The following is a 25,465-nucleotide window of genomic DNA, read 5'->3' as shown; positions in this document are numbered from 1 at the left end:
GAGCTGTGGTACATATACACAATGGAGTATTACTCAGCCATTAAAAAGAATATATGTGAATCAGTTCTAATGAGGTGGATGAAACTGGAGCCTATTATACAGAGTGAAGTAAGCCAGAGAGAAAAACACCAATACAGTATACTAACGCATATATATGGAATTTAGAAAGATGGTAATGATAACCCTGTCTGCAAGACAGCAAAAGAGACACAGATGTATATAGAACAGTCTTTTGGACTCTGTGGGAGAGGGGGAGGGTGGGATGATTTGGGAGAATGGCATTGAAACATGTATATTATCATATGTGAAATGAATAGCCAGTCCAGGTTCGATGCATGATACAGGGTGCTCGGGGCTGGTGCACTCAGATGACCCAGAGGGATGGGATTGGGAGGGAGGTAGGAGAGGGTTTCAGGATGGGGAACACATGTATACCCATGGCGGATTCATGTCAATGTATGACAGAACCAATACAATATTGTAAAGTAATTAGCCTCCAAAAAAATAAATTAATTAAAAAAAAACCAAGAGGTAACAAAGTTTTCAAGCTGAAATTCTCCAACACCGCAAAACGCATGATGAGGACATCATTGAACCCAGAGGAAAAAAGCTAATTAACTGTCTCAATGAAACATTCCTTCCCTTTTGGAGAGTCAACTGGGGACCCATGGACTTTGAGCCCATTGTCAAATGGTGTGTGAAAGAGATCCAAGTTCAACAATAAATATTATCAGCAATATAATAGTTTTCTGCAGCTCTCAGGGCCAAATGACCTGCATTTTAGCAAATTGATTTTGTTCATGCATTGTGTTTAGCCAAGCAATCGTTTCCCATGATATGCTTGAACCCACAGTTGCTCTGTCTATGAAATTCATGGTTGAGTTTTTCCAATTGCTGATTGCTAGTCACATTGGCTTTAATAATAGTCACTTGCTTAGTCAGTAATGGGTTTTATACACAGTGCACAATCACAACCATTCAATGTCACCCATAAACATTTAATGAATTGTCCAATACAGTTATGAGAGTTGCTTATTTGGGACACAGCTAGGGCAAGCCTTACTGGGTTAATGAGATGATGTAGCATGGCATTAAGCAAGGGGTGTTTCCATTCCCCACAGTAGCTGTACATGATCTCTTATCCAAGGACACATTTATGTCATTATCATAATCTTCATCAACTTGTCAAGATAATGGAGGGTCCACTGACTTCAGAGAAAGTCTCATGTATTTCATGGAAATTTAAATAACCAGAAAGGGTCTAGGAGCACCACATAAATAAGATCTGCATGGAGAACTGCAAAGACAGGGCTTTACGAGAGGTCTGGCCTTGGAAAGGATGGAGCTTGAACTGTTTTGAGGCAGACAAGACAGACTAATCTTCTGAAATAAGGAGTATAAATTACTGAGCAAAATTCATAAGGGAAAACTCGGGACAGAGAGCTGGAGGAAGAGCAGATGAAGATAAACTCAGAAACGATAATCAAGGTTGGAAAGAAAGGAGGAGAAACTTTAGTGCTTTTTGTCAGCAAATCCCACATATGTGTTTGTTACAGACAAGCAAGTTTGGGTTTGAGAGGGGGTTTCTTATCAGCTTTGACATTGCTTAGCAATCAGACAAGTTTATAACGACTTCACCAAGCCCTTCTGATGTGCCGCAATCTGTAGCCCTGTGTACACTGATTTCTGGTCAACAGACTTCATTCCATCAATGCTCCATTACATTAACCTCAGATGGCTGATAATGCCATGTCAGAATCTCAACTAATGTAGCTATGAATTCATAAATCGACCTTCTGAAAAGCAAGATGTTCTCTTCTTTTAAATTATGTAAGGACTAGTAGAGAATTTCAAGTTTCTCTATTTCAACGCCCTGTTCTTTCAGGTATTCACTCATTTAACAAGTATTTATTTACCTGTTCTGTATCAGATTAGGTCCCTGTTCTCATGGCTTGATAGCACAGTTGGGGAAGTGGGCAGTGAATAACACACTAAGTTATTTTCAGTGTGATGTTATGAAGAAATAAGCATGGAAATACAATAGTCTTACCACAGAGGGGAGAGGGGATTAGCTATCTTAGATGAGGTGCAGGAGGATCAGTAAAAAGGACTCTTGGAGGAAGTTATATTTGTACTTGGATTTGGTAGAAGATATGGGAGCCGCATGAAGGAGAAGAGAAAACGGAAGAAGTCACAGGTGAGGAAAACAATCTATACAAAGAACAAGAATTTGACTAAAGCAAGTGGTGAGAGAGAATGAGACTGAGAGGAACTGGGGATGTGGGCAGACCCTCTGTTGACGTGAAAGGACTCGCCCAGGGCATTGTAAACAAGGGAGCAAGGAGGTGAAGCAGGTGTTACAGGTAAGTGGCATGCAGACTGGATGGAGGATACTGGGGACTAGTGATATTTGAAGCGTGAGCCATGACATAGAGATTGCAAACTCAAATGCCTTCAAGGGCCAAGCAGGTGAAAACAAGTGGGGCGAGTCAGGTAAGAGGCCAACAGTGGTTGTGACCCAGAGAGTGAGTGACATGCCTAATAGCATCCGGGCTCATTAAAAATGTGTTGCAGGCAAAATAGAGCCTGTCATTAAAAAACTCTTCACAAGCAAAATAAAACACACATGAGGAGGCAAACAAAGCCTGTGGAACATCAAAGGCAATGCAGAGCCAGAGGAAAACCAGGAAGGAGGCTGGGAAGAAGATTAATCATTCAAGTAATCGCATGCAAGTCAAGGAAGAGTTATTGCTTATATTTCCATGAACTGAACAAGAAAGACTATTTTTTATTAGGAAGCAACCCAAATGCTGGAATACTAACAACAAAAACCCTAACCCTAACTCTATTTGTTACAGAACTTATGTAACCTAAAGATGAAATAGCCAGATAGGTAAAAACAGGAGTCACAGAACCATGTGGCCCATCCAAGAACTGGATTGACAAGTCGTCCGGAAGAAACACAGCCATCCTCTCCATGCTTGCATAGGTCCAGTGATGGGAAGCTCACCTCCTCGCAAGGCACTCTAAGCGTTTACAAGTTTCTATCAATTTGACCTGCTCTTCTGTGGAACTGGTGACTGCCTCCTGGACGCCTAAGAGTTCCAGATCTGCTCTCTGGAACCATTTAAAACAGCTTCAATACCTTTCCTACCTGCCAGCCCTTCAGGTATTTAGAAATGGTAACCTGTTATTGCCTTCCCTCTACGAACCACACATGTTCTTCAGACAACACATCTTCACCTTCAGTGACTCCCCAGGTAACTGTTTCCGGGCTCTGTCATCCCCATCACCTCTGTGAACCTTCTCCGATTTGTCACCATCCTGCAAATAGCGCCTGGGGAGAACACAGCATTCCTAGCCCATTTGTAATGCAGAGCTTCTGCAGGCATCATCTTCTATTTCTGCAGCAGTGGGGATACAATTACGCCTTACGGAGCTCTGTCTCCTGCCGTCCCTACTCCACTCCCGGCCCTCCCAGGCAGCCTGTTTGCTGTGTTTCATGGAGAGATGCATAATCTGGAGCCAGTGCTCCCACCAGGATAAAGAATGCTGCCCCTCATCGCTCCATCACTCCTGATTAAGATCACTCAGTCTAATGTCCGTTACGTCTTGTACCAATAACGCCTGTGTAATGCCTCATGTTTCTCATGCTGCTTTCTAGACATTATCTTATTATGTGCTCAAACTGGAGATGTATTTTTGCACAAAGAGGAAGATGAATCTCAAAATGCATGATTTAAAACAGAGGGAAAATTGGATATCTGACCCTTGAAAAAAGTGCTCAGTGGGGGCATCCAATAACCTGGCTTCAAATCCAGGTTCTCCATTGACCCACTGTGGCTGTTTTTGTTTTTTTGAAAAACAAAACAAAACTAATAGCATTAATAAGAAGAGAAACAGTTACTTACTCATAAATGCTTAGTATGCACCAGTCTCTGCAGTAAGCTTTTCATGCAGTCCTCAACCTTTTCAGGATCAGGGATCAATTTCATGGAAGGCCATTTTTCCACAGACCATGGGTAGAGGGGATGGTTTCCGGATGATTCAAGCATGTTCCATTTGTCGTGCACTTTATTTCTAATCTAATGTTGCTTCTGATCTGACAGGAGGTACAGGTTTACAGTCTGGAGGCTGAGGACCCCCGCAGTCACATCATATATTACATGCAACAACATTTTGAAGAGTATGTTTTATATATATCTGCATTTTAAAGGCAAGGGGATTAAGTGACTTGTCCAATGTCACACAAGCAGTAGGTGGCACTGGAATTGGAACCTAACTCTGGCTGTCTCCAAAGTTCAATCTCTTCAAGTTTCTTAGCAGTTTCCCTTACTGGGTACTTATAACTCACCAAGTAATGGGAGGAAAAAAAAAAAAAAACAACAACTCTTTTAGCATTTACCTCTCCTGAGAAGCTTCTCCTAATAGGTAGGAGGTAGGGACACGTGTTGTGGGGCTGGAGACCCCGGAAGAGGGTACGCACGAGAGCAAAAGCGTGAGAGGGGAGAGAAAGGCCACGTGCCAACCTTGACCTTGGGCTCCGTGTCTCCACCAGGGCTGAAAGGTAGCCCTGCAGCTTTTGTCACAAGCACATTTGAAATACAAACAAGATTTCAAGGTGACAGTTCAGTCTAAGAAAACAGTGTTTTAAAGTACTTTTAATACCACTTTAGCAGTATTCACTTGTATATAAATCATGTGCTAATGTATTCATTAAAATGGCCTGTACTTGGCAACATTTTATTAACCTCAGTTTATGCTAATAAGATCAGTACTTGGATTTTTTCAAAATGCATCTCTTTTATAATTACTCCATAATTCTAATTTTCTTCCAACTCAAACTAAGCCCTTACTAACCCCCAAAATACATTCCACATCCAATGAAAATGAGTTCAGTTTAAAATACTATAGGACATAACTTTGAGAAAGTATACATTTGGGAGGAAAGCACATTCCCAAGCCTAGCCATGCATCAGAATCTCCTGGGGACTTTCTTATGCACATACAATTACTGACTCTTATGTGGCTCTGTAATATACTGGTTCAGTATTTCTGGGAATAGGACCTCTTGAGAACTGAGATTTGCAGCAATTGGTCTACAGAGCAGCACTTAGGAACCAGTGATTAGACTGTGTCTACCCTACACAGGTGGACTGCAGCCCTTGGAAAACACAGGATACCTAAGACAGTGAGAGATGCCCCAGACATGCTCACTTGTCACCTCGGAGAATTCAGTGACTCCCAGATAAATGATTTATAAGTCCCATTACTAACTGTTGACTTCTTGATCTTAATTTTCAGGGTTTGGGTAGCCATTTTAATACTTAGTTACTACAAAGAAACCTTATAAATATAAACATATTTTTAAAAGATGCATAAAAATCCCTATAAATTAAAAAAAAAAGTTTCTGACTGCTGGAAACCAGATGGGAATCATCAAAGAGGTCGAGTACCATGACAAACAATTAAAATTATAAAATGTGTTTGAAACATTATTCTCAAAGGGATAGAACAGGAGTGTCAAATAAATGGCTCCTCTCTCATATTTGATACCCATGGCAGACGCATCCAGAACAGCCTCAGAACCCTTCCCAACTAAGCACCCCAGGCCCCCACTACCATCTGATCAGCTCTTACATGTGGGGAACATATGTGCCCTTTCCTAGCTAGAAGAAATAGTCACACTGAAATCATTTCTTTTTTCTTCACACCAACACATCTATTACAGACTGCACAGTTCACGTAGCACAGACAGACACGCCCAGGTTCTCATGTAGGTGTGGTCCTAGGAGCAGATCTCCTGGCTCTTGCTGTTCATCTCTACACTGGGGCCACACTTACATCTTTGAAGGGAAGTAATAAGTTAACTGCTCAGTGCTTATGACACAGGGGTCACCCTCTTATTGTTGGGTGAAACACTGACTGAGGCCACCTGCCCTGGCCAGGAAGACACGTGAATGAGTCACTTGCATGGGTTACCTTACAGCAGGAGGTCCTGGTTAGGGACTCGGAACTAACAAACCACCATAAACCGAAGAAATCAGGAAAGGTCCAAAGGAGAGAGGAGATGCCAGTCCATATGTCTTACCAACCTTCCAGAGTCCTTCTGGCTGGAATCCATCTTGGCTGAGCCATGCGTGGGCCACCCAGAAGGGTTAGGGTTAGGGGTTGGGGTTAGGGTGAGGGTTAGGGTGAGGGTGAGGGTGAGGGTAAGGGACTCGGAAAGGACTCGTGAGTCAGAATGATTGGCCAGAGACAACCCGGAAACTAATCCCATCACCATAAAAGCCGAGGCTGCGAGTCACGTGGCAGAGCAGTCCTCCTGGGTTCCCTTACCCTCCTGCTTTCCAACTAGGTGCCTCTTCCCAGTAAAGTGTCTTTCTTTTTAGCCTGTGTGTTTCCTTGGACAATTCACTTCTGCTTGTGAGACAAGAGCACACTCTCAGGCCCTGGAAGGGGTCACCCTTCCTGCAACATTATCGTTCAAATCAACCTAGTTTCTGCTGGCCACAATTCAAAGTCCCACTCTGAATAAATGCTATTAGGAAAGACAAACTGGATTTCAAAGTGGTTTTAAAACTAAATGTAGTATTCAACTAAAAAAAAGTCATACATCAATCTGCTCGGTTTCCATTGGTGGCACTCTAAATTACCTCCTATGGAACCTCTGCGCTGTATCTCCACACAAATGTTCAGTGCCCTGGTAAATGACAGGGCAGAAATCACAAGGACACCTGGCTTCTGCCAGATTTCATTTGAAAAAGAAAATCATTGTAATTCATTTGCCTTCAGTTTCTGCAGTGGCCATTCTTGGCTTCTTGGCCTCTACGGCCCCTTTCCAAGTCTTACTGGGTAGAATATCACTGAAGACCACACCTCCAGTGTTCCTGATTCATCAGATTGATTTCATCACTCTGATGGCACCAGTGATCAAACAGTAAGATCAGAGAGAGCAGACCTACCGCATCATAGATGCTGTCATTCCTGTGAAAATCTCCAGCCTTCCTTGGAAGAATGTGGACGTGAACATGCTGAAAAATAAAAGAAAGAATAAAATGTGATTATTTCCTCATATATTTCGAGACTTGACAGCGATGCTCTCGTGAAGTCCAATTACTCCACATGGGTTCCTGCTGGATTATTTTTCAGAGGAAGATGATTATCATCTCCAGTAATCATATCTGAAATCTGCAGAGAGGAGAGAGGCAAAAAAACAAGACAGGACAATGTGGTGGCATATACGAGAGTTTGAGTGAAATGCCAGTGTTTTAGGGGCTCTGTGGAATTATTCATAGTTGTCAGTCTTGGTTGTATTTAGCCAGTGCTTTGAAATGACAGCACGTCTTCAAAGGTGACCATGGCGACTCTGAAACTGAGAAATGAGAACTGGCTAACAGAGAACTGCATAAGCAAAGAGCAGATGAGCGAGAGTAGAAAGGACTATGAACCAAATTACAGAGCCAGGACTTCAAATAATAATCATATAATAGTAACGTAAATAGTTCTCACTTATTAGGTGTTGAATTACTGTAAGAAAGCACTGTGCTTGGCTTTTGTCTCATTTAATGATCTAAATAACCCCCTACAAAGTTCTACTTTGATCTCCATTTTACAGATGAGAGCATCTATACTCAGAGAGGTCAAGGGCCCACCGGAAGTGGTAGGGTCAGCGCAGGAAGCCCACCAATCTGGCTCTTACTCCCACATTCTTCATCAGTACGTTAACACTGATTCTGTGAAGTTAATCTTTTAAACAGCCCATTTCTCTAGTATACTAAAGCACCCAGGTAATATACTTAGCAATGCTATTATGCAGAGATCATGAATCAAAGCACACTGCATATCTAATTCAATATATCCTTCAAGGCTAACTTGCCATTTGAAAGTTTTATTTTCCAAATAGCCTCTACTGTACTTCAACTGAAGTTAAACCTCATGCCTGCCCTTGAGCTATGTCCCCTCCTTTATTACAAACCAAGGGGAGGAATGCAAAAAGGAAAAGCCTAAATGTGGAGAAGCAGACAAAGAATCAGACCCAGTCTCTGATCATACCCACCCCTTCTTGATTACAGCGATCAGGCTCCAAGCCTCCCAACAGCCTCTGGAGACTGTGAGATTAAGCGTCCCTGTGGCTTTGCTGCAGGAGGAAGAGAAAATGATACACTATTAAAGCAGAGGCAGGGAGCAAGACCGTCCAAGGTGAATGAAGCAGACAGGAGCTTCACAACAGCCTCTGAGCACACGGTCCCCAAAGAGTCACATGTTTTTCCCAGAATATTCTCCAGTTAATGAGAAAGCCATTTACGGATTCCTTAGCACCTGGGATGAGCACATGCCTACGTCACAAAGACAAGGTGAGCAGTGGGAGACAGGGAGAAGAAACAACAGGGGGGAGCCTATCACTGACTATCCATGGAGCCAAACTCTTAGAAAGAACCAGTGCTGGATAAGCCCACACTGAAACTGACTGACGCACACGGGCTAGTTGACTTAACAGCAAGACTGGAAAAATGCCATAGTACATGGAAAGAGCCTATCCTTCATTCCATCTTTACTTCCTAAGCCTGCAGCTACCCTTTCCATCTTCTTTCCTCTTTCCTTCCTTCTCTACTTCTTTCTTCCTGTCCTCCTTGCCTTCTTTCCTTCCTTTCTTCCATCTATCCACCTACCCACCATCTACCTTGGCCTTTCTAATAATCAGGTATTCCAGACCAGTGTTCTGCAGCCAAAGGGCCTAATGCAACTTCTGGAACTTCCACTTACTAGCTTGTGTGGTCTTGCCTCATAAGTCCTGAATCTCAATACCATTACAGATAATGGGGACTGCAACCATTTCAACCGCACAGAGTTGTTAAGGGGACCAAATCAGCTAACCATGTCCTTAGCTTGCTGCTTAGTACATAGGTAATGCTCAGTACCGGAGAAGGCAATGGCACCCCACTCCAGTACTCTTGCCTGGAAAAATCCCATGGACAGAGGAGCCTGGTAGGCTGCAGTCCATGGGGTCGCTAAGTCAGGCACGACTGAGCGACTTCACTTTCACTTTTCACTTTCATGCATTGGAGAAGGAAATGGCAACCCACTCCAGTGTTCTTGCCTGGAGAATCCCAGGAATGAGGGAGCCTGGTGGGCTGCCGTCTATGGGGTCGCACAGAGTCGGACATGACTGAAGTGACTTAGCAGCAGCAGCAGTGATACTCAACACACATAACTGCAGTAGTATTACTCTTACTTTTTACTTATGTTTATTATTTTTCTAACTGGCAGATAGAGTAGAAATCACATTCAGGGGTTGGTTCCCATACCAGAAGGGAATATACTTATGAAGCTTCTTGAATGGAATATTAAAGTTATCCTGTTGCTAAAGCTTATTTCTGTTGCTATGACTAGTGGTTTTCAAATCTGAGCATGCATCTGTGGCTTGGTGAAACACGGATCACTAGACCCTTAAATTTTGCATTTCGAACAAACTCCCAGTGATATCAATGTTGCTGGTCCAGGGCCATACCTTGAGAACCACTGGTTCAGATTATCCATGTGGTTCTTGACCTCCTCTCCTGAAAACATGCTAACATGGGCATCCGAGTCACTCACTACTTTGCCTGCCCTATTGCATTCTGGGAGTCATATTCCTGAATGCTTGCCTGACTTCCCTCTCAATGGTCACCCTCTGTGCCTTGTCCTTAGGAATATGCCCATCTTCATTCACCAAGGACATATAGGTAGTTGTGAACTTACATTAGGGAAACTTCCTGGGTCCAGGCCCACACCACACCTCTGTTCCTTTACCTTGCTGTCCTGGGTTTAGTGTTCAGGGCTATCTCTATAGGCTCAGTTACCACCCAGTCTTGGAATGCTGCTCTTGATGACTGGTAACCACTTTAAATTCACCGTGACATTGATGAAAGCAAACAGCTCACCATACAGGTGATTTCCCCCAAGGGCATAGATCTCAACCCAGCCTGATGGCTTGACTTAAATTCTTAAGTGACAGATCGATCACAAGATCCTGACAACCCACTCAACTTCTCAGAAAAGGGAAGTGATGATAAAGCCAGCTCAAAACCTTGCTGTTGTGAAGGAACACCATTGCCATTGCCTTCCAATAGAATGGCCTTCTGATAAGCAGCACATACAGGGATAATTTGACCTAAGTTGTTCTTAGTGAATTCATGTTGAGCTTTGGTGATCACAATTGACTTTTCTAAGTGCTAATAAAACCTCTAATTAAATGTTGCAATATAAGAGTATTTTTAAAAATCTATGATGCACTACATACCAAAAAATTTTTCATGGTCAACTACAATTTCACAATGCTCACCAGTACACTGTCACAGAAGAGGCACCCAAAAGACACACGGTTACGTTTGTTCAATTAGCAATCCAGAAGCTTATTTAATTACGGAGATCTCTGTTCTTTATTCAGATAACATCTGTCTACATTTTTTAATAGATTTATTCATGCAAAAATTATTTAGAACCAGGTGTTATTCTGGAAACCAGGGATATAGTAATAAACAAGACAAAGTCACTGCCTCCTTAGAACTATACTGCAATGGGTGATGCAGAAAATAAACAAGTAAATAAATATACAACTTAATTTCAGGGGGATATAAATGTCATGCAAAAAATGGAGTGTGCAGAGCTACAGAACTGGAACACTTCAGCATTTGAAGTCTGGGAAGAGAAGTAGTAGGACTAAGACTAAGGATACAGCAAAGAATGAGGCCAATCAAGAGAGGGTAAGTTCCAAAATTGATGAAAGGAGGAGTTTCATGGAGAATATAATCAACAGAGTCAGCACTGTTGAAAGCCTATGTTGATTTCGATGAAACTGGTAAAATAAAAATTTAACTAAAAAGCACATAAGATGTTCAATATCACCAGCCATTAGTGAAATGAAAATAAAACCACACTGAGATATCACTTAGCAGTCAACAGCATGGCAATACAAAAAAAAAAAAGAGAGAAAATAACAAGTGTGTATGAGAATGTGGACAATTAGAACATTCATAGGCTGTTTTGGGGACTGTAAAATGACGCCACTGTTTTGGAAAATAGTTTGGCACTTCCTCAAAAAGTTAACTTGGGCAAATTCCAAGAATAGTGAAGGACAGGTAAGCCTGGCGTGTTGAAGTCTGTGAGGTCACAAAGAGTAGGACACGACTTAGTGAATGAACAACAACAAAAAGTTAAACACAGACTGACCATACGATTCAGGATTCCACTCCTAAGTACCCACCCCAAAGATCTGAAAACATGTCCACAGAAAAACTTGTACATGAATATTTATAGTAGTATTATTCATCATAGCCAAACAGGGAAAAGAACCCAAGTGTCCAGCAAGTAGGGAATGTATAAACGAAATGTGGTATAGCCAGATGGTGGAATATGATTTGGCCATAAACAGGAATGAAGTACTGCTACAGGAAAGAATTCACTAAGTGAGTTATGCTAGTGAAAGAAGTCAGACACAAAAGGCCAGATAGTGTATCATTGTGTTTATATGAAATGTCCGAAACAGGCACATTTGCAGAGAGAGAGAAAAAATTAGCAGCTGTCAGGGGGAATGGGGAGTGACTGCTAATAGACACGTCGTTTGTTTTGGGGAGGATGAGTATGTTCTGAAATTATATAGTCGTGATGGTTGTGCAACTTTGTGAACATACTAGAAAAACACGAAACTGTATAGAGAGAGTGCATTTTATGATATGTGAATTTTATTCCCATTAAGTTGTTATTTAAAAAACTGATGTGGGTTTAAGAGAGAGTAGAAGGTGAAGAAAAGGAGATAAGTAAGCATGGATGACTTTTCTAAGGAAAAGGAGTTTTGCAAAGAAATCAGTGGCGGTGGATGTAGCGGAGGAAAGAAATACAGGTTTAAGTTTCCTGAATCTTTAGGTCTCTACAATTATTATTATCCTTAGTAGTAGTAATTTTTTTGTTAATATTTATTGAAAGATCACTACATACCAGTCCCTGGGTTGATTCACATCATTACTTTAATTAATCCTTACAATGCTGCCCAGAGGTTGTTAATAAATCCATCACCATTCCCAAGAGACAAAGTAGACCAAAGGGGTTAAGCAAGGAGGTCACACCCCTGCAGGGAGTGACCAGTAGCTGATATCTGACTCTGAGTCTGTCATCAGAGGCCAGAACATTTGCTCTTACCACACGTGACACCTTATCTCAGGAGGCCACCCTCTCTCCTGATTCCAAATATAAGGACCACTCTTCAACATGGGCTCTTGATGTCTCTGCCAACTCTGTGACTTCTCAGTCATGTCTTTGATCACATCTCTAAGTTCTCTCAGACTTGCATCCCCTGGGGGATGGAACCTACCTTTGCCCTGAGACTTCAGATCACTTAAAGCAAGGATGCTACATCTTAAATTCCACTTCTACCTTACACCTTCCTAGTTCAAAGCCATGCCAGGTATAATATAGATTAGCCAAGTTGGTCAATATCAAGTTTTCTGCCCCTAATCTGTTAACTGTATATAGTTTGCCCCATGCAGTAGACCCACCCTTTCCTGGCTCATCTGCTTGAGAAAATTTTAACTTTAAAAGCCCTTTTTGTTATCTTTTCCTCCAAATGTAGGCTCTCCCTGATAATTAATACCTTAATGACATTTTTATAGGTTTTGCTTCTTTCGTACAACCTGTGTGTCTCCTTCCATGCTTTTGAATGAATTTAGTTTACCCCATACTCACCTGAGGATGGTTAGTATAGTCACATGGATGCTTTTTGTCCTTTTCAGAATACATTCTAATTTGGTTATAAAGGATAAAATCATGGTGGGGGAAAGGGCAGGCAAGACTAGAGACAGAGAGATACCCTTCTTCATAACTGGAGACCAGCAATCTCCACCAATTGCCCCTCAGTGTGTGAACACCTCACCCTCAAATCAATGAATAATCACAGAAGGGCAAGTCTGATTCTAAAGAATCAAAGCAAAAACTGCTGTGGGAGGCAGACTGTGGGCCCTTCAGTATCCTAACCCCAGGGCTGGTGAATATACTAAATTGTATAGCAAAGGAGAATTATGGATGCAGAAGGATTAGCATTGCAACCAATGTTAAACCAAGGTAGAGTATGAATGACCCTGAATTATCCATCTGTACCCCGTGTAATGAACAAACTCTAGGAGACAGCAGAGGACAGGGGAGCATGGCAGGCTACCTTCCCTGGGGTTACAAAGAGTCGGAAATGACTTAGCAACTGAACAACAACCCAGCGTAATCATAGGGGTCCTTAAAATTGGAAGAAGGTGAACATCACCAAAATTTAAAACTTTGTGCTTCAAAGGATACAGTTAAGAAAGTGAAAGGTAAACCATGGAATGAGAGAAAAAAAATTCTGCAAATCATCCATCTGATAAGAGACTTTTATCTACAACTTGTACATAACTGTTCCAACTCAGGAGTAAAGACACAAATCCCAACTATAAAGAATGAGCAAAGGATGAACAGGCATTTCTCCAAAGAAGATGCATTAAAATGGTCAATAAGCAGAGGACCAGAATGTGAAGGCTATGCCTTCAAAACTGCCTTCCTCCCTTCCTTGTTTCCCCCCTTAGAGGGGGGAAAGAGGCAGGTAAGACTGCTTAAAACCAGTAGAAATCAGGTTTCCCAACGTGAAACATACTATTGGTTAAGGGTGATACAGTTTGTTGTCCAAAGGGGAACTTCTGAGACTGAAAGGGGCATTGTTCATCACTGCATTCGCCTGTTTATGGCTACAGATGGGCCCCGACTTTCAATGGTTCTACTTACCATTCTCTAACTTTATGATGGTGTGAGTACAATAAGCATTCAGTAGAAACCACACTTTGATCTTTTCCTGGGCTAGCAATCAATATGTGGTTCCATATTCTCTCCTGACGCTGGGCAGTGGCATTCCCCACAGCAGCCACTCGATCACAAGGGGAAACAAGAGGTACATACATTGGCAACCATCTGTACTAGACAGCCATTCTGGTTCTCACTCTCAGTATAGTATTCAATAAGATCCATGAGCTACTAACACTTTGTTATAAAATAGGCTTTATGTTAGATGATTCTTCCCAACTGCAGTTGAATGTAAGTGTTCTGAGCATATTTAAGGTAGGCTGACTAAGCTATGATATTCTGTAGGTGTGTATTAAATGTATTTTCACCTTAATGATATTTTCAACTTACAATGGGTTTATTGGGGTGTAACCGTGTCATCACTCTTGCCTGGAAAATCCCATGGACGGAGGAGCCTGATGGGCCGCAGTCCATGGGGTCACTAAGAGTTGGACACGACTGAGCGACTTCACTTTCACTTTTCACTTTCATGCATTGGAGAAGGAAATGGCAACCCACTCCAGTGTTCTTGCCTTGAGAATCCCAGGGATGGGGGAGCCTGGTGGGCTTCCGTCTATGGGGTCGCACAGAGTCAGACATGACTGAAGCGACTTAGCAGCAGCAGCAGCAGCAACCGTGTCATAAATCAAACAAGATATGTACAGGTCTAAAGTCCATGGGGTCACTGAGAGTCGGACACGACTAAATGACTTCACTTTCACTTTTCACTTTCATGCATTGGAGAAGGAAATGGCAACCCACTCCAGTGTTCTTGCCTGGAGAATCCCAGGGACAGGGGAGCCTGGTGGGCTGCTGTCTATGGGGTCGCACAGAGTCGGACACAGCTGAAGTGACTTAGCAGCAGCAGCAGCAAAGTCAGACTTCTTCAAATAAACCAGGGAATACACTCACCCAGATATTGTTGCTTACATGGGAAGGATGAGAGCGTAAATAAATTGGGATCTGATATCCTCTCAACCTGGCTTAGGGGCTTCCCAGGTGGTACCAGTGGTAAAGAACCCACTTGCAATGCAGGAGACCCAGGTTCGATCCCTGGATCTAGAAGATCCCCTGGAGAAGGGAATGACTACCTACTTCAGTATTTGTGCCTGGGAATCCCATGGACAGAAGAGTCTGGCAGGCTACAGTCCACAGGGTTGTAGAGTCAGACATGACCGAGAGACTAAGCACCAAGATGCATGCTACCAGGCTTAGAATCGAGACCCACCACCATGACCAGTTTGGTGACCTTTGACAATGTACCTGCTCTCTGTAAGCCTTACTTTCCTCATCTAGTACAAGGGAGACAGCAGGAGTTCCTACATCTTAGTATTTTGGTGAGGATATGGTAATGCATATACAGAACTCTGCACAGTTGCTCATTCAGAGTAGTGGGTGATGCATTTATTTTCTGTGCTACTGTCAGTGAGGAAGAAAACTTTCTTCCACCCTCCTAGGTTCTTCTGACTGGTCTAAGAATTAACTGGACATAAGACAGATAGATCAATAGAAGAAAATTAAATGTACTACTGTACCTATGGGAACCCCAGATATACGAGAGGCTCAGCAACAGAAAGGTAAAATGAGGTACATGTGCTATCATGAGCTAAGGGATGGGATCAAGAATTTCAAGGACAGGAGGGTCATCCACAGGACAATAGGAAGAAGAGCAAAGTTTGCTAATTAGATGTCTTCCTTGCCATCTAGAACGGGCATTTAGATAAAATTTATCTCTGGTAATAACTCTTTTTCTGGGAAAAGTCCCCAAATGAAATTCTTCTAGGTAATTAAAGGAGGGGAAGTGGTCTCTCTTGAGCCCACGGGGTCTCCACTGCCTTTATATCAAAATAATCCACTTGCCTAAGTGCACATCCTGGGGAGATCTGTGCTGAATGCTTACATTACGTAGATTATACACTTAAGCCTCTAGAACAGGAGAAAATACGCTTGGGACTTCTTTTTGAGACAGTAAGTGGTTCTATTTGATGAAAAGAGGATGTTCTGCCCTTTGGAAGTCATGGAGGGGTAGGAGTAAGATGCCAAGAATCTATAGTAATTTGAGATGTAGAATCTCCTGGAGGAAGCCAGAGGAGTGAAAAAAACTAGAGGCAAGATAATAGGGAGGGCGCCTGTGTTAACGCGTCACGCCCAGATGCTTCTCTTCACGTGGCAGTAACTCATCCACCACTCTTCCCTTTAATTCACTTAGGAAAGGAAAACGGGAGAAGCCACTTGAAATGTAATTGTCTCTCGCTGGTCCTGTTTGAGGCTATTATGCAAAGAGTACGGAGATTTCTCATTTTGTTCTGTTTACTGGAGTAAGGTTAAAAAAAAAAAAAAAGGAGGAGGACCAGTCCTTTCAGCACCTGCTTTCTTAATTGTCAGTGATTTCCTTGCTCCCAAAAGTGAGTGGTTTTTAAACAAAGCAGATACATTCTCATAAGTGACATCGCCATCTTATAAACATATTGTTACAGCAGGAGAGGGGATGGAACCATGACAACAGGTCCCATTTCCTGCTCAAGGTCAGTGGCCCACATGTCACTCACCTTTTCTTTTTCTTCTCACTTGCAATCAGTGCTTCTTTTGCTTTACAAAGACACATGATAGAAAAGCTGTTTTCTTCCCTTATGTCCTGTTTTGAACTTGTGAGCAGTGGCTAAGGAAGTTGATCTACTTTTTATCTGTCCTATTTGTTCTACATTTCAGAGGAGGAAAGTCTTAAAGAAAACAAACTTCTCCTGGGTTTACCCACTGCCTATTGCAACATCTCCAGTGATCCAGCTCTTCGTGATAAAGATAAAGCTAGTCTTGCTTGCAGTGTGGAAGATGGGGGAAATTGATTGGCAAAATACATGCACTGACACTGGCTCATGTTTGTTCAGTTCTCTGGGCTTCTCTTCTCGTGGAGGAGGAATTGAGGAAGAGCCTGCCAATTATTTCCACCTCATGAGCTTAAAAGCTAAAGGAAAAGTCACATACCCACGTTTTCAGAGTTCGGTGACCCTCTCTACAGCATCAGATTTCATCAGCTTGCTTTTATTTGACTGGAAAAAACCTTAATTTGTAAAAAAAAAAAAAAAAAAAAATTTTTGAAATTTAAAGTTATCTAGTGAGGAGAAGCTCCTTTAAACTCTCATTGTGGTTTGGAGCCATGCATCATCAAAGGCGGGATGCTCAGATGATGTACTGCTCCCGTACATCATTGGAGCGCCATCCCTCTCATGATATATTATTACATCTCACAATTGGAACACCGCCAGTGATGTATGGCTGAAAAACACAATCGTTAAGCCACGAGACTCCACAGGGTCTCGACAAACTCAGGGTTTTATTTTTCTTTTTTTGGAAACTGGATTTGTTCTTTATCTTTTACTTTTTCTTCAAATTTCTCAGCTTGACTGGGACAACTGGGGTACCAGGAACACTGTGTGTTTCCTGCATTTCACGACAGGGACAGCAACTGCATGTGCTACAGGAAGGAGCCTGCCAGCACAACCAGAGACCATCACATGCCCACGCCTTTTGACAGATGACTATTTCTACCCCTGAGTTGACAGTGTCAAGGTGTCTGCAAGGCCCTTGAGCAGAAGCACTTCCAGGGACATTTATTTTGGAACTAAGGAGCTGGTAGTGTTTTCATGCTGACCTTAAGCTTAGCAGTAGAAGGTGAGGCCTCCCCCAACCGAGTAAGGAAGAATCCAGCCAGGAAGAAAACACAAGCTTTGGGGCTGGTGATGTCCTGGAATGGAATCTTCTTAGCAAAAGTCCCTGCAGAACCAAGCCTTCTGATTGAGAGAAGAAGCAGGTTGCCTAAAATATTTTCAAAACTACTTCTGTATAATATAGTAATAATATATGCCAGTTGGAATATGCCAGCATTAGTCTATATACTTTATCAATATATTTCATATAATCCACAATAACCTTATGCATTTTCTTCCCTGGTGGCTCAGACGGTAAAGAATCAGCCTGCCAATGCAGGAGACCCAAGTTTGATCCCTGGGTTGGGAAGATCCCCTGGAGGAGGAAATGGCTACCCACTCCAGTATTCTTGCTCAGGAAATCCCATGGACTGTAGCCCACCAGGCTCCTCTCTCCATGGGGTTGCAAAGAGTTGGACATGACCGAAGCGACTCAGTACACACACACAACATTATGCATTAGAATACTGGTTTTATCTCCACTTGAAAGATGAGGCAAAACGGAGGGAGTTATAGATAAAGAAATGGAGGCCTTGGGAGGGAGAGTGGATAGATTTTCTCAACTCCAAAGTCCAAATACAACATTTTCTATTGGCACTGTGGTATAGTAACACACAGCCCAGCAGAAGGCACCCCAAATACTACTCATCTCAGGCTTCTGAGCACGAATGTGAGGAGGTCCATGAGAGACTAGTTCTCTTACAAACTTACAATCTTGTAAAACATTCCATATTATCTTCTGTCTCATGACTGATTTTCAAAGTGGCATAATAGCTTCAAATTCTTAAAACCATTTAACAAAAAGAAAGAACTTGTAATTATCACTCTTAAAAAAGTTGACCAACTCACCCAAGATCTGAAAAACCATGATATTCTTCAAATCAGGTCATTTCTACAACATTAGGTTATGCTCCTGCAATAAGACAGGTGGAATCCAGGTAGACCCTTCCGGGGTAAGAGTCTTCCTGTTGACCCACACTATTCTTGCTTGAAGAATTTCACGGACAGAGGAGCCTGGTGGGCTACAGTTCATGGGGTTGCTAAGAGTCAGACATGACTGAAAGCGACTTAGCACAAACTCACATTGACACACACAGGCAGGAGGTCAGAGGTTCTCTGTGAAAATGATTCTGTTTGCTGTCTTGCAGGGAAAGCACCTTAATGAGGTTTCCAGCAAAACAACTTTCAAGAGCTACAAGAATATTTCAGGATTTGTCATCCTTGTGTTTTATGAGCTACCGTTGTAGCTGTTGCATTTACATATTCTTGCTAGAAAAAATTAGAAATTGGTCTTCCCTCCATGTGGAGCTCCTTTCTCTCCTATCTTCCTCTCACTTTTTAAGGGCCAGTTCAGATGCCACCTCTTCTGTGTGACGTTCAGACTCTCCAGGGCTCCTGTGATTCTTCGTATCAATCTCAGTAACTGCTTTCAGTACAAAATATCCAGAACTATAGTTCTCTGTTTCATTAATCTGGACCTCTAGGTGAGTCTTTACCATATTTTCCTTCTGATTATTTATTTTCCTCTCCTCCCAGATTCCTAGCTTTGAGAATACATTATGTAAGACTGTGGTCTATGCAGAGCCATTCTGACTGCATGGCATATGCCTTTCTTCCCCATGGAAAAGTTTCTTTTTATCAAAATGTAAGTTTGAAGACCTTATCTTCCCAACTTCCTTTTAAAAAACTGCTCAAATATGCTTGAGTGTCTGAAGCAAATAGCTTATCCTGAAAACAATCAGGACCCAGCTGACTGTCAAGAGGACAGATTCTTTGTTCAGCATTAACTGTGATAAGAGTCATTGTGACTGCCTCAAGAGAGAAGCAGAAACCCACCCTTTCTTTGGATACCTTCTGACCTTCACAAATTAATTCTAGGATGCATTATTCGCCAGCAAGCATACCTAGAATATGTACTTTCTATTTCCACACCGTATCAGACCATTAATCTGCAGAGCTGTTCCCTCTGGGTGCCTTTCTGTCAGGTACACAATAAAGGATTTGGATGCAAATGCAAGAGTGATGGCATTTTTCCTTGTCTTACTCATTTCATGACAAATGCACGTTGCTTTACTGTTTGCTGTACACATAATTACAGTTCTTTAATTTATGTTTCAATAAAATGTATAATAATAAACGTTTACTGCTCCATGAATAAACATTCAAATGAAGCCTCTAATGGAGGTTACATGTTTTGAAGCAGTTCTGTGGCTCTCCAGAATCTCGCCCTCTACTTAATGAGCATCATTTCCATAATCTGTGCATTATTGCTTAAGCCTCCCTTTAGGAATATTTTACAAAGCCAAAATTTTTATGAAATATTATCCATCCAAAGGGGGGAAATGTGAAGGGGATTAGCAACTTGTCCTGTTAAAGGGACAGGACAAGCTTTCATGTCCCTCCAGAGATACTGACACGGTAATTACAGAGATGGTGCTTCCTCATTATCTCACCAGGCAAGTGTATCACTGGTACAGTTTTTGCCTTTAATATTTGGTTTAAATAAAAGGAATGAGAAATTCAGAAAGGTCAGTCATGAAGGGCAAGCTTGGGCTAATTCCTTTTCTACTGCTAAAAAAGGGACCAGGAAGTAGACCTATAAATTGAGGGAAGGCTAGGATACCGTTCAGTGACTGCAGCCATGAAATTAAAAGATCCTTGCTCCTTGGAAGAAAAACTATGACAAACCTAGACAGCCTCTTAAAAAGCAGAGATGTTGCTTTGCTGACAAAGGTCCATATAGTTAAATCTATGGTTTTTCCAGTAGTCATGTACGGATGTGACAGTTGGACCTTAAAGAGGCTGGGCACCAAAGAACTGATGCTTTCAAATTGTGGTGCTGTCAAAGACTCTTGAGAGTTCCTTGGATGGCAAGGATCAAACCAGTCAAACTTACAAGAAATCTACCCTGAATACTCATTGGAAGGACTGAGGCTGAAGCTGAAACTCCAATAATTTTGCCACCTGATTCGAAGAGCTGACTCATTGGAAGGGACCCTGATGCTGAGAAAGATTGAGGGCAGGAGGAGAAGGGGGCGACAGAGGATGAGATGGTTGGATGGCATCACCGACTCAGTGGACATGAGTTTGAGCAAATTTTGGGAGATAGTAAAGGACAGGGAAACCTGGCATGCTGCAGTTCATGGGGTCACTAAGGGTCAGACATGACTTAGTGACTGAACAACAACAATAACAGGACACCACAGACTGGACATTTCTGAAAATGGAAACAGTCACAGGACTTGAATATCAAATGGTCACGCTGACGTAACTGAATCCAGACAAGATCGCAGGTTGGGCTTCAAGTTGATGGTGTCACACATTACTATCAGTGTGAGTTATTATTTAGGAAAATGACAATACAATTTAATGGTATTATCATTTCAAGTGGTTAAAAATTAAATGATTTTTGTAAACTGTTCTTAAAAGCAGGTGCTTTAAAAAATCACCAAAGCGTAATGATAGATCTATTTATTGGTTCTTTGTCCAAAAGTTAAGACTGGATTGTTTAGGAGAAAAAAAGTTACCAGGAAAAATCAAGAAACAAAGATCCTTGGCAGTGTGCTGAGATCCAGATACTGGTCCTCTCCTGAGAGGTGATGAAATGTGTTAAAGCAAAAACTGTCACTTCAGGACGTATTAGCCTGCTTTGGCAGGTCAGGAAAATTTATTTAAACTTAGGAGACACTCATTTACACGCTTTGAATAACTTTTGAATAACTATTGCTGGACTTGCATGCTACATCATGAGACAGTGTTGTTATCTACAGTAGGAACTACAGCAAGAAATTAAAAGTTCCTAAAAGGAGATGTGCCCTCTCCTAAGATTTTATCATTTGCTCTAAGCTCCTTTGCTATATGCTCTTTTCACTGTTACTGCAAAATTTTTCCAATGAACATTATCTTTCCTTCACACAAGTTCAATTCAAGCTTTCCACCACTTCAATACGGCTATTTTCACATAAGACTTCAACGAAATAAGACATTCAGCATAAATAGAATTTAGCGTGATCCAAATTTTATCATATTTCTCCTTTGGATTGCTTTTTTTGTTATTCACATCCTGCTTTTCTCTTGATCCATATGCTGTCTTGTTCTCTAATGCTCCTGAATTAGAAAGAATTAGGCAGAACCATCTTTTAGAGCATGACATTTTCCTCCTCACTCAAGCGAGCAGGTATTTATTTCGGAGTCATGCTTTAGAAGTGACATCCTCTTTGAGGATGGAGTAAATCTCCGCCTACAGAACTGCTAAGTGGAGCTGCTACTTCTTGAAAGGGTTCTACCCAGATATGCTACAGAGAGCATTAACTTCATAAATGAGATTCTTTTCAAAGTAGTCATTGTAAAATATACCAGGAAAACCGCCCCCACCCAACTCCCTGCAACCCGTGAGCATGGACTTGATAGCTCAAGACAGGATGAATGACTCCGATTAGGCCAATGATCCCTAGTTTTATAGGGCCCTCCTAAATCACATCTCAGTTTGGGTTTAGAAGGAACGCTGCTGGGAGCATCCAGAGGGCTGCATATCATCTCAGCCTGGCTCCCACACATGGAGCCAGGGAGATTTGTGGGACCCTGTCTGGTAGCTCGGAGGCACAGCGATGATACTACCAAAGCAATAATAATAAAAAAGGAAATAGGCAGTGGGGAAGCCCTGGAACCATCCCTCATTTTTCTCCTAATATACTTTACTGTTCAGTGAGACAGAATGATTCCACAGACAGAGCCCAGAAATTAGATAATATGAGACATTGATAATGTTTCTTTTTCTGAATGATTTTGGTAACTGAGGCCTGGGATTTCTGTTGACTAAACTTCTTTGATTCTTTCATCCAGAATGGAACACTTGCTAACTTCAGTCTCGCTGGTTCACCATTCATGGAAGACACGCTGCGTCATGTCCGAATCCTCCTTGAAACAGTCTGAATCCTCCTTTACAGAAGGAATTGCAGTAGAATTTTAATAACATCTTAAATTTGCTGGGACTCTGGCCACAGACCCAGGATTTATAGTGATGGAGACTTTTTTAGGAACATTTAGCATAAATGCTCCCTCATGGCACAGGTCAGGATTGCCTGTGCAGGAGGTGAGGTCAGAGGAAGCGTTTATGATGACTTTCCTGTGCCTCTTAACCTTTGGAATTAATTTTTGGTCAAGAGGACCATCCAATGCCTGACTGTGTGTTACTGTACAAAAACAAAAACATTTCTTTGCATTGGTTTAGGACACTGTCTGGCCCTGGTTACTGCCCACATTGGCTTAATTCATGAAAGTGATTAACCAACAATCCATCTCTTAAAATGAGTTGCATGAGCAGGCCATGCCAGGCTCAAGGATGTGAAAGTTGGGGGTCATATTCTAAGGAACATCATACATACACCATCAAGAAGTCTAGACAGAGAGCATCACAGGTTACACTGAATGAGTGAGAAGTCCCACATACAGTGCACGTTGTCAAGTGCTGACAACGGACACACAGCGGCCAAGTCTAGAGCACAGCAGGCGTAGAATTCACTTTAAACCAAGTGATGAGGGATGTAAAGTCTATGACAGGTCCCAAATCCTGTTTCACGGGATCACAATATAGAGATTCTGCAGCTAGACCACCTGAGCTCAACACCTGGTTCTGGTTATTACAAGCTGTGGGATGTCACCCATCTCAGAACCTCAGATTCCTCTTCTATAAGATGAACCTACCCCATGGGGTGGCTGAGAGGACTGAATGGGTTAGTACTGCAAAGTGCTTAGACTCATCTCATGCTTGGAGCTGAATCAGCATCAAGCTCAGTGTTTGCAGCTATCACTGCTGTTGCCGCTGCAGCCCCCACCTCTACTACAGCTGCCTTATCACCAAAAACGCTAAATTTTAAAATAAAATTTTAAATAAATACTCAAGAAACAAGTCATCTTCCAACTTTCTTTTAAGGAGTTCAACCCATTATTTAAAAAAATGTATTCACTAGAATCCTAACCTGTAAGGCAAACAGAAGTATCCCTAGAAACACATTCGAGACCCCTGCACACACATATCCTGGCCTCTAAAAGCCCTGGGGCTCCCATAAAGCACCACGCGAAAACCTTTGCTTTCAACTCCCTGGGGAAGGAGGCTGAATGCAGAGACCTGGGGGCCCTCCCTTAGGGATACAAAGCCTCAGGCAGTGGAGCTTAATGGTTAAGACAATGAAGTTCCAAGGTCACATGACCTAGGATGACATTCCCACTCCCACTCTCACTGTCTGAGTGAACAGGGGGATAGTTTGATACCGGTAAGCCTTGGGTTCCACACACATAAAATGCAGATAATAATGTGCCTTCTTCAAAGCGCTGTGGAGAGGATGAGATAACGCAGAAAGAGCCCTGAGCACAGCTCCTGTGGCCATAAGGAAATGCACGGCCAATCTGAGCGGCTTTCCTGGTTATTGTCACTTACATCTCTGTTCCACTCTTACCTCCTGCTGCAAGCTTGTGTGCCCCTAAAATTCACATGCTGAAACCCTAACCCTTCACGTAACCGTATTGGGAGGTAGAGCCTTCGAGAGGTAATTAGGTCAGGAGAGTGGAGCCCTCGTGAATAGGATCAGGGATCTTATAAAAGACACAAGTAAGTTTGTCCCCACACGTAAGGACACAAGAAGGGTGTCATCTGCACACCAGGAAGCAGGCTCGCACCCGACACCAGCTTTGTGGGGGCCTCTATCATAGACTTCCCAGCCTCCACAACCTCGGAACACACTGTTGTTTAACACACCCAGCCAGCCAATGGTGTCCTGTTACAGTAATCTGAACTAAGACACCTCCCTGACAAGTACTCCCCTCATTCCTTCATACGAAAGAGTCCCCCATCATAATGGTCTCCATGACACCATCCCCTTTCCCTTCTTGTAATTACGGTCTGCATTTGTTTACTCTTTAAGTTTCCTGACACATTCATAGTGGTGACTCCAGCACCTGAAGTGATGCGTGGCACACCGAGGACACTCAGGAGATAAGCACAGAACGAACCAATGAAGTGAAACAGGAGGAGAAGGAACAGAAAGGAGGCGTTCCCGCTCAGCATTCAAGAGATCAGAGGAATGAATCTCTTCACCTCTTGGACTTGAAACCAGGGGGTGCAGTTCTTTATAGAAATAGCAGAAATAAATGTGATGGCATGCACTTTTGTGTATACAGTAGGAAAAGATGATTGTGTTCAAACTCAACTACGCTTAACAGTGCTCTCTGCGGAGAAGTGTAGGCAGTGGGGAAATCAAACTAACTTAGAGGTTTGCCAAAATCAGAGTCCAGTCAAAATAGCAAGGACACAGAACACCACTGTTTCCAGCAGCCTCTCACCTTTTTCTTATCCTGAAAATTGCAGGAGACAGATAGAGACCTCTCTCTCTCTCTCTTGGTCTCTGTCTCTCTGTTTCACTCATACTTGGCTTCATTGTGTCCAAGCAAAAGGGTTCCTGTGATGTCACATATTTTATTTTGTCCTAAAATATTGTCTAGCTGCCTGTTGCGGGTTCTGTGTATACAGTTAAAGTTGGGAATCTTCACTGGCTTTATGTCTACTTTGAGAATCTGTGATGTATTAGGATTCAAAACATGCTATCAGACACTGGAAAGACTGCATGAGACCCAGAGCTGCAGGGCAGCCACCAGGCTATCTTGAGGCCCATGAGAGGCGGGTTCTGCTGCAGGGGCTGCAGGATACCCAGGAGATGAAGGCATATGGCCCCATCAGATCCTGTGAGGGCAGATGCCCCCAGTCTTTCCTGACAACAATCTCAAACACATGATTTGTTAAGGTGAGAAGGGTTGTAATGCAGAGAGGACAGTTGATCTGGGAAGGGTTCGGAATGGGGAGTCTGATCATGTGTGGAAAGTCGTGTTACCTTTGAGGGGCCCTTACTCTTGGAAATGACTCTCTTCCATCA

The 25,465-nt window shown here is 42.5% G+C and overlaps 1 protein-coding gene across 1 annotated transcript in view; it reads right to left on the bottom strand.

Moving 5' to 3' along the window:
• FHIT (fragile histidine triad diadenosine triphosphatase) overlaps positions 1-25,465 on the bottom strand; it is an 857,033-nt gene that overhangs the window by 205,463 nt on the left and 626,105 nt on the right. The window contains exon 5 of the mRNA XM_070359638.1: positions 6,966-7,034. Coding sequence (XP_070215739.1) covers positions 6,966-7,034 — 69 coding nt within the window. The remainder of the gene's footprint in view (positions 1-6,965; positions 7,035-25,465) is intronic.

The sequence above is a fragment of the Bos mutus genome, chromosome 22 (genome assembly GCF_027580195.1).
Source record: "Bos mutus isolate GX-2022 chromosome 22, NWIPB_WYAK_1.1, whole genome shotgun sequence".
Lineage (NCBI taxonomy): Eukaryota > Metazoa > Chordata > Mammalia > Artiodactyla > Bovidae > Bos > Bos mutus.
This window is presented reverse-complemented; position numbering and strand designations above follow the sequence as displayed.